General features: G+C 40.3%; 1 protein-coding gene across 1 annotated transcript; it reads right to left on the bottom strand.

The window, feature by feature from the left end:
* Nucleotides 1–5,899: 5,899 nt before the first annotated feature.
* Nucleotides 5,900–9,628, bottom strand: LOC118709838 (serine protease 58-like). The gene is made up of 5 exons (XM_045575388.1): nt 9,571–9,628; nt 8,877–9,057; nt 8,188–8,444; nt 7,147–7,295; nt 5,900–6,777 (listed from the first exon to the last, which is right to left on the bottom strand). The coding sequence occupies exons 1-5, from the start codon at nt 9,626–9,628 to the stop codon at nt 6,628–6,630; spliced, it is 795 nt and encodes a 264-aa protein (XP_045431344.1). The 3' UTR covers nt 5,900–6,627.
* Nucleotides 9,629–10,330: the final 702 nt, after the last annotated feature.

Genomic DNA, 10,330 nt, shown 5'->3' with positions numbered 1-10,330 from the left:
ATTGATAATCAGCTCTTAGTTTCACAGGTCTTTTTGTTTCTTTTCTATTATTTTTGAGTCTCTAATTCATTCATTTCTGCTCTGATCTTTATTATTTCCTTCCTTCCACTCATTTAGGATTTTACTTTTCTTTTTGTAGTTTCTATAAGTGTAAATTTATATTGAGCTTTTACTTGTTTCTTGAGGTAGCTCCTGTATCTCTATAAATTTCTGTCTTAGAACTATTTTTGCTGTGTCCCAAAGATTGGGAATAACTTTGTTTCCATTTTCATTTGTTTCACAATATTTTTAAATTTTCTTCTTGATTTTTTTCATTAATCCATTATTGTATAACACCATGTTTAATAATGAATTGCATCTAAAAATTAAGTCCAATAAAGTTGCACGTTACAAAATAAATACTCAGAGATCTGTTGCATTTCTATGAACAAATAACAAACTATCAGGAAAGAGAAATTAATAAAACAATCACATTTACAATTGCATCAAAAATAATAAAATACCTTGAAGTAAAGTAACTACAGAGATTAAAAAAAACAAAAACAAAAAACTATATTCTGAAAACTATAAGACACTGATGACAGAAATTAAAGACTACACAAATGAACGGAAGGATATACTGTGTCCATAGGTTAGAAGAATAAATGTTATTTAAATGTTCACACTACTGGGGGGGAAATGTTCACACTACCCAAAACATTCTATAGACTCAGTGCAATTTCTGTACCAATGGCAGTTTTCACAGAAGTAGAACAAATCCTAAAATTTATATGGAATCACAAAAGATCCTAAATACCACAAATCTATAGTAATCAAAAGTATAATACTGAAATAAAAACAGACACATAGATCAATAGAACAGATAAGAAAACCCAGAAATAAACCCATGTTTATGTGGTCAATCAACAACAAAGGAGGTAAGAATATGCAATGAGGAAAAGACAGTATCTTCAATAAATGGTGTTGGGAAAACTGGACAAATACATACAAAAAATATGTATAAAACTAGACCACTGTCTTATACCACATACAAAATAAACTAAAAATAGATTAAAGATTTAAATGCAGGATCTGAAACCATGAAACTCTTAGAAGAAAGCATAGGCAGTAAATTCTTTGACATGTCTTTTAGCAATATCTTTTTGGATATTTTTCTATGGAAAAGGTGGCAAAAAGCAAAAATAAACTATGGGACTACATCAAATATCAAGGTTTTTGCACAGCAAAGAAACCCATCAACAAGACAAAAATCAATCCACTAGATAGGAAGAGATATTTATAAATGATATATTTGATAAGGGTTAATATCTAGAATATATAAAAAACACATACAGCTCAACATAAAAATAACACACAAAAAAACAAACAATCCAATTAAAAATGTGCAGAAGACCTGAACAGACATTTCTCCAAGAAAATACACAGATGACCACAGACAAATGAAAAAATGCTCAACATCACTAATCATCAGGGAGTTGCAAATCAAAACTACCATGAGCTATCACCTCACACTGTTAGAGTGGCTATTATGAAAAAAGACAACCCCCCGAAACCTGTTTGGCTCAGTGGTAGAGCTTCGGTCTGCGGACTGAAAGGTCCCAGGTTCAATTCCAGTCAAGGGCATGTACATTGGTTGTGGGCACATCCCCAGTGGGGGGTGTGCAAGAAGCGGCTGGTCGATGTTTCTCTCTCATCGACGTTTCTAGCTCTCTATCCCTCTCTCCTCCTCTCTGTAAAAAATCAATAAAATATATATTTTTAAAAAAGATAACCCATTACAAGTGTTGACAAGGATGTGGACAAAAGGGAACCTTTGTGCACTGTTGATGGGATTGTAAATTAGTACAGTCATATGGAAAACAGTATGAAGATTCCCCCAAACTTAAAAACAGAACTACCATATGACTCAGCAATTCCACTTCTGAGTATTTATCCAAAGAAAACAAAAACAATAATTAAAAAAGATATATGTACTCCTATATTCATTGGAAGCATTGATTATAATAGCCAATATATGAAAGCAACCTGGTGTCCATCAATAGGTGAGTGAATAAAGAAGAGGTGGTACATCTAAACAACGGAATACTAATCATAAAAAAGTATGAACTCTTGCCATTTACAATAATACAGACGGACCTGCAGGGTATCATGTTCAGTAAAATAAGTTTGAAGGAGAAAGACAAATACTGTGTGAATTTACTTAAATATGGAATTAAAAAACAAAACAATGAAAAAACAAAATGAAACAGAAACAAACTCAGAGATACGGAGAACAAATAATGTTGCCAGCAGGGAGTGGGGGTTTGGCAGAAAATGGAGAAGGGATTATGAAGTACAAACTTCCAGTCATTTTTTTCTTAAAAATAAAAACAGAACAAAACTCTGTCATAGGACAGTATGTTGGTGTGTGTGTGTGTGTGTGTTATGTGAGTGTGTGTGTTAGTATTATGAACATTTTCTAGTGCCAATATGTGAAAAAGGGGATATAAGTAATTTGAATATAAACATATTAGAAATTGGTAACATGGAATAGTAAAATGTCAAGTTAAATTTTAAGGATGACAGATGACTCTTCTCATCAAGGTCTATGAAGCCCTTTTCTAAAATTTCATGTATTCCATTGGAGGTCTGATTTATGTTAATTTGAGTTCTATAACAGTATACACAGAAACTCAAAAACTAAAAATCAGAGTTATAATTGAAAACATGTAAAAAATTAAAGGCATTATACAGTTTTGAGCAGCCCTAGAATTCTAACATATTTCCTTTCTCTTTGAACCTGTTCCCACACGCCAACAGCTCCCTTAAGAATGGGATGGGATGTTGAGTCCAAGAGCTGTGCATATCTGTTAAGTGATACAGATGTACACAGCTCTTCAACTCACATCCCATCAGCAAAACTTAGTCCTGTGGCTACAATGAGCTACAGGGTTGTTAAGGCAAATAGCCTCTAGCAAGGCAGTCATGACAGCTGAACCTCAGGTGGGTCTGTTACAGTTTTCTCGGTGTCACTGTCAGGGAAGACAAATGGAAGGCCACATCGAAGGGACTGCAGAACAGTTTCAGAGTGTTACAGATGTGCCTCTCTATGATAAAGGTAAAGATGGACATCAGACTAGTGGGACTCAATGCTCTATCCATTGAGCCAAACCGGTCCCGGCTGTAATTTTATTCTTAAAGAGTTACTTTTCTAGCAATAATTCACCTTCATCCGACCATTTTTCCTTATGAAAGTTCTAAAGAATGTAGGAAGCATTATTTGAGCTAAGAATTATATATTCAACTAAAGATATATATGAGATTATATATCTTAGCAGATTAACTATATATAATGCACTCTAGAAAGAACCTATTTCTTTTAACTCAGCTCATCTGATTTTACAATATTATGTCAGAAACATGAACCTAGATTTTATTTATGTAATTTTATTCTTTTTTATTTTTTTTAAATATATATATTTTTTATTAATTTTTTACAGAGAGGAAGGGAGAGAGATAGAGAGCTAGAAACGTCGATGAGAAACATCAACCAGTTGCCTCTTGCACACCCCCTACCGGGGATGTGCCCACAACCAATGTACATGCCCTTGACTGGAATCGAACCTGGGACCTTTCAGTCTGCAGACCTACGCTCTACCACTGAGCCAAACTGGCTTTGGCATATGTAATTTTATTCTTTTTTTTTTAATATATATTTTATTGATTTTGTACAGAGAGGAAGGGAGAGAGAGAGAGAAACATTGATGAGAGAGAGTCATCAATCAGCTGCCTCTTGCACACCCCCTACTGGGGATATGCCCGCAACCAAGGTTCATGCCCTTGACCAGAATCGAACCCGGGATCTTTCAGTCCCCAAGCCGACACTCTATCCATTGAGCCAAACCAGTCCCGGCTGTAATTTTATTCTTAAAGAGTTACTTTTCTAGCAATAATTCACCTTCATCCGACCATTTTTCCTTATGAAAGTTCTAAGGAATGTAGGAAGCATTATTTGAGCTAAGAATTATATATTCAACTAAAGATATATATGAGAATCTTAATTGGTGAGTATATTTACAGTCTGTTTTGTGTTGAAGGGAGTTGTCCTAAATCAAATAGGACATATTTAAGGCAATTAGATGTCCTAGAAAATCTGGGGCAGTCTAATTTTAGATATGTGGTGTTGTCACCAAGGCTATACAACATTTCTGAGCATGCACCACCAATGTATACTTATTTATTTATACATGTATTCTTTACATACACACACACACACACACACACACACAGAGATAAGATAGATAGATAGATAGATAGATAGATAGATAGATAGATAGATATATGAACTGAACTGTTGTGTACATTGTAAAACATACACCAAAACAGACATGTTAAAAGGATGAGTTAAAATAAATGTACATCGAAGTTCTAATATTCACTTCTAACATTCTTTTGGGTTCAAGCACACCACTGCATAGGTCAGTGATGGAATTGAAACAGAACCCAGGTTTCCTGACTTCCAGTTCAGTGTCTTTCCTGTTAACCTCACTGCCTTCCTTCTTCCTAGAATCTAATGGAACTACAGTGTGACAGGCTTTTGTTCCAGAGAAAATGGAATATGCACATCCCATTCTACGCCTCCTGCTAACAACAATAACAAATAACAAAATACTGTATACAAGTCATTCACCAGAAGACTTGAAAAGTGGCAAAAAAGAAAGAAGAAGCAGCTAGTTGTTGTTTTTTTGTTTGTTTGGTTTTGGTTTTTGGTTTTTTACAGAGAGGAAGAGAGAGGGATAGAGAGTTAGTAACATGGAGGAGAGAGAATCATCCACCAGCTGCCTCCTGCCCCCCACTAGGGATGTGCCTGCAACCAAGGTACATAACCCTTGACCAGAATCGAACCTGAGACCCTTCAGTCCACAGGCCGAAGCTCTATCCCCTGAGCCAAACCAGTTTTGGCGAAGCAGCTAGTTTTCACTTGGGACTGAGGAGTGACCTGGAAGTGAGTTTCCTGGGTGTTTTTCTTGACCTCTATACTATAGTTCCCCTTATCCACAGGAGATGAGTTCCAAGAACTCCAGGGATACCTAAAACCAGGGATAGTACAACCCCTATGTACACTATATTCTTTCCTATAACACATACCTATGATCAAGTTTCATCTATATGTTAGGCATAGTAAGAGATTAACAACACTGATAATAACATAGAATCCTATATAATAAAAGGCTAATGTGCAAACTGTCCCCTCAGGAGTTTGACCACTTGCTATGATGTGCACTGACCACCAGGGGCTGGCGAAGAAGAAAGGAAGGCCATGCCGGCAGTCGGCAGCCAGGGGAAGAAAGGCCCAGATCGGCCCTGACCGCTGGCCAGGCCTAGGGATCCTACCTCTAGTTATAACAATAAAATAAGGGTTACTTGAACACAAGCACTGTGATACCATCACAAACAATCTAATAACCTAAAAAGTCACTAAATGGGCAGGTAGCATATACAGTGGGGATACACTGGACAGAGGGATGATTCATGTCCCATGGGAGATGGGACATGATGACATAAAATTTCATTACAATACTCAGAATGAAACATAATTTAAAATTTATACATTTTTTAGAATTTTCCATTTAATATTTTAGGAGTATGGTTATCTTACAAGTAACTGAAAAAGTAACTGGAAAGCGATACTGTGGATGGGGGTGGGGAGGAGCTACTGTATATCCAGGCCTGAGTGATAGAAAAAAGTTTGCAACCTGGGACACCAGTAAGCAGAGACAAAAAATAAAATAAAAATAAAGCCCAGGATGCCCTAACTGGTTTGGCTCAGTGGATAGAGCATTAGCCCGGCCACCACCATCTTTGTCGTGTCAATTTGCCTATTCCCTCCTTATTAGCTGTGGGTGCCTCCATTTTTGTCACAGAGTGATGGTCAATTTGCATATTCTGTCTTTGTTATATAGGATAAGTTTCAGTATTTCCCTGTTGTTTTTCTAGTAATCTTATTTCAGCCATCTTAGATTTTTCTGTGCTTAGCATTTAGAAAGATCTCTCAGATCATTCCTCCTTTTCAGTTCGTAGTCTGACCCATTTAACTCCTCTCTCCATCCCCTCAATTATTAACTTTTTTGAAACACTTATACTGGTTGCTTTATTAAAATTATATCCTCTATTTTTAATAATTATATTGCTAACAGCCTATTTACTGCAGCCTTACTAGATATGATGGAGTGAGAGGGACAGAACCCTGACTAAACACTAATGATGTCAGACAAAAGGAGGCACCATAGAAGTGCCCACAATCTCACTGTCACATTCCTGAGACCTATATGCCTTCTGGAGGGTGGTGAATGGAGAACAGCTCCAGAAAAGCCTGGGGAAACCACAGCAGATAAGTAGGAAGTTGGAGGAGAGGAAGGGAGTAGCGAGAAGTTATCCCATTTATGAAAATATTATCCAGCTTAAGTTCTCTGATAATCATTCAAGCTGTGACTGAGAATGGACAAAAGAAGTCAAGAGAACAGAAGGAACAGAAAACTTCTTGCAGCCAAATTCCCATCTTGTTCTCTGAAGTTAGAGGGAAAGGAAGGATGGATCAAGGATGGTCGACCAAGTTCCAGTGCCACTGGGAGAGGGACTCCAGAGAGATCAGTTGGTACGGATGACACTAAGAATCCAGTCTGTATAGTGGGAAACCTTGGTGTAGTAGCCAACATCACCTCTCAGAATGCACCCCTCTGCCCAGGAGAGGATCCCTTGGAGCTGGTTTTGGCACAGGATTGGGACAGCATCTATTTCCTATTAGAAAAAGGAGAGATGGATCAGGCAGAGTAGCCAAAACTAAGATAATCTAGTACGAAGTCCCTATCTGAGGGCCCAGAACAGACAGGTGTAGTAATAAGGACTGGGAGAAATGTGTGGTGGCCATCCTGGGACCCATCCTACCCCTCTCCCTAGGCCACATCAGAGGAAGCCATAAAAAAATGAGAATACTCTGAGATGTTCCCACCCTGGCATCTAAGTTCATTCCTGATTGGAAGGAGGACACTCATTCCTTCCTGGACCCCATTTAGCTCTATCTCTTGTTGAATGTAGAGACAAGACATTGGGTTGGGTTACAGGCGATATATAGATCCCAAAACAGTGTCTCAGAGGGAAAAGAGTTACCTTACAGGAGTGTGAGCTCTCCAGAGAGGATCCCGCACAGAACATGTTCTCTGTGATTTTGACAGGAAATTTCCTTATCGGGGACTCTTGGCAGTTTTCATTAGAGAACCAAAAGACAGTCTGGTTTACCTCGATATCAGGATCTGTCTCTGAGCACATGCGCATGCGCACACAGACACAAAGAGAGGGGGGAGGGAGAGAGTAAAAGAGAAAGAAAGAGAGAGATAATCTGTTTCTCTTTGATCCTTCACATATTCATCTCCTTTTCTTCTCTCCTCTCTTCCCTCTTTTCTGTTATTAACTTCTCCATTATTCAATGAAAGAAAAAAAAAAAAGCCAAAATGAAAAGGAACCTGAGCTTTAGCCGGTTTGGCTCAGTGTAAAGAGGCAAGAACACTGGATTCCAGAGACCTCTAGCCATAAATAGCCATGTTAACCCTGAGTATATTGTGTCAACAATTTGGGCCTCAATTCCCACATTAATAAAATTAGAGGTTAAGATATGCAAGTTCTCAGGCTCCATCCAGCTCTTAGGATCCTATATAATAAAAGCCTAATATGCTAAGTGTCTGGTTGACCTGTCAGCCATTCAACCAATCAAAGTATTATATGCTAATGCTATGCTAAGGCCACTCAACCACTTGCTATGATGTGCACTGACCACCAGGAGGCAGACGCTCCAACCCGTAGGTTAGCTTGCTGCTGGGGTCCGGCAGATAGGGACTGAGTGAGATGGGCTGGACACACCCTGGAGTCCTCCCACAGTCCCTCCCTGGCTAGCCAACCTCCTGCATTCCCCCCGCCCCCACCCAGATCGTACACTGGTGGGGTTGCTCAGCCTGGCCTGTGCCCTCTTGCAATCTGGGACCCCTTGGGGGGTGTAGGAGAGCTGGTTTGGGCCTGATCCTGCAGGCCAGGCTGAGGGACCCCACTGGTACACGAATTTGTGCACCAGGCCTTTAGTCTATAATAAAAGTTATTTTAATCCTCATTGATTGCTTACTCAAGGAACACTAAAGGTCTGTCTTGAGGGTCACTCACCGAAACTCTTCCATGTCCACCCCCAGCCAGAAACAGTGCACATGTCCTCTCTTCTGTCCTCTGTGGTATTGGGCAGAACGGCCAGCTTCACCTCATCATCGGGCGTTAGAGGCTGTGTCAACTTGACAAGCATGAGGTCATGCTCAGAGGAATCCCGGGTGAAATTTGGGTGTTGGATTGTAAGCATGGCTCTTAAGTTCCTCCCAATTTTTAAGAAACCGTCATCATTTGAAGCAGCAATATCTATCTCAAGAAATCTGGAACAGCCATGAAAAATTAGTAGAGAAAGGAGACATTATTCTATTACTCATCTTGCATCCCATTTCCCCCTAACTTGCTTTGTGACTTGGCATGAGTTCCATCACTTGCCAAAACCCCTGTCCCTTGTCTGGAAAATGAGAAATTTCCATTGCAGTTCCATATTCTTTGATTTGTACCATTCTATATGTGGGCTTTTATCCCTGTTGGATCATCCCTTGGTCCTTGGCTTCCCCAATTCCCACTGTCTACATCACCCCATTCAAGAATCCAACTCATAACCATATGGATCTACTTACTGAGTCCTTCCCACCACTTCTCAGGTTTGAGAGTCCCCTGTGCCCGTCTCTATAGGCTAAGCCTCGGTACCCATGAGCAATCCCAGTGACTAAGGGGGGAAGTCCTTTCCCTCCAGGACCCCCATCACTCACGGCAAGAAGCAGTGGGCTGCAGTGAGAGCCCATTGGTAGTGGATCAGAGTTCCCAAACAAAACTCATGTTCTGACTTCAGGAAAATAAAAAAGGTTGGTTCAGTTTTGATGCTCAACTGATGGAATTGCTGAGCTAATTTTTTTTGTGCTGGCATTGGTGTTACGTTTGTTGCTGTTATTGCTGCCAGATTGAAGAAAGGAAGGTAGAATATTAGAGACAGGGACAGGCATTCCAGAGGACAGAGCTGATATATTTTATGTGGACGTGCTTTGAAATTGTCAATGTGTTATTTATACTTAAGGTATTACTAAGCCTCTTCAAAATCCTTGTTAATTTTCCCTTTGAGTTCCTACTGTATTAGTGCCCTTGCTTCTTCCCTCCCTTCCTTCTTGATTCTTCTCTTTTCCTCAAGCTTCCTTCTTAGTTATACAGAAAAATCGCACTCTTTTGCTAACACCTATCATCCATAGTACGAAATCTTTTCAGTTCAAATCTTCTCTTGTACCCAGGATCCAGGGAGCCAGAGGAAAGTCAGTGGGCTCTGAGTGTTCCAGGAAACTGCAATCACTGGAGTCCTGAATTCTTTTTCTTTCTAACGGATGACCTCTCCACCCCCGATCTAGACCCATGTCCTCCAGGTTTTTTCTCTATGGCCTTTCAGAATTTTAAGCCAACGTAGGAACCTGCACTCACCTGTCACTGTCAGAAAGGTGAAGACTAGAAAGAGGTGGTTCCTATCTGCTGTCTCCATACCCTCTTCCAGTGAGAAGACCTGGGAAGGGAGGAAACTGCTTAACCAGCCTGACCAGCGGGAAGCTTTGTAAAGAGAGAAATCACAAGGAGGCTCAAAGGGGCACGGTGTGCTCAACTAAGTGAGGAACAGCATCAGAGGGAGGAAAAACAGCCAGACCATCTCTCTCTGGAGTGTCTGCCCTCCCATTGTAATCTGGGAAGTTTCTCCAAGGTGAGAGTTCTGATCCCTCCCCACAGAAGGATATATCATAAGACAAGAGCTTTGCTCTCCTTTATTAGCAAAGAGAACTCTCCGCTGACTACTCCTATCTGCCTTAGTCCACTGACTCCAGTAATAATTCAGGGCCCTGGTCCCTGTAGGCTTACTCACCTGTCCTCGCTTAGCACAGCTATCTCCACCTCTCTGACATGTGCCAGCCCTCAACTGAAAAATAATCTCCCTCCTCTGTGAACTACAGGACCCCTCACCTAACACACTGAGCCCTCCCCCGTGTCACACTACCCTTGCCTTCATGTCACACTGGCTCTACCCCAAGTCATCCTCTCCTCATGTCACACTGTCTCCATGTCATGTCATCCTCCCCCAGCCTCAGGAACCACTGACCTCCCCTTGCAGATCTGCAAAGCTGGTCAGTGACAAACAAGGGGTGCTCAGCATAGAGTTCCCTTGGGTTGGACTCAAAAGGATACTGAGTGGAAT

The sequence above is a fragment of the Pipistrellus kuhlii genome, unplaced genomic scaffold (genome assembly GCF_014108245.1).
Source record: "Pipistrellus kuhlii isolate mPipKuh1 unplaced genomic scaffold, mPipKuh1.p scaffold_m20_p_7, whole genome shotgun sequence".
Classification (NCBI taxonomy): Eukaryota; Metazoa; Chordata; class Mammalia; order Chiroptera; family Vespertilionidae; genus Pipistrellus; species Pipistrellus kuhlii.
This window is presented reverse-complemented; position numbering and strand designations above follow the sequence as displayed.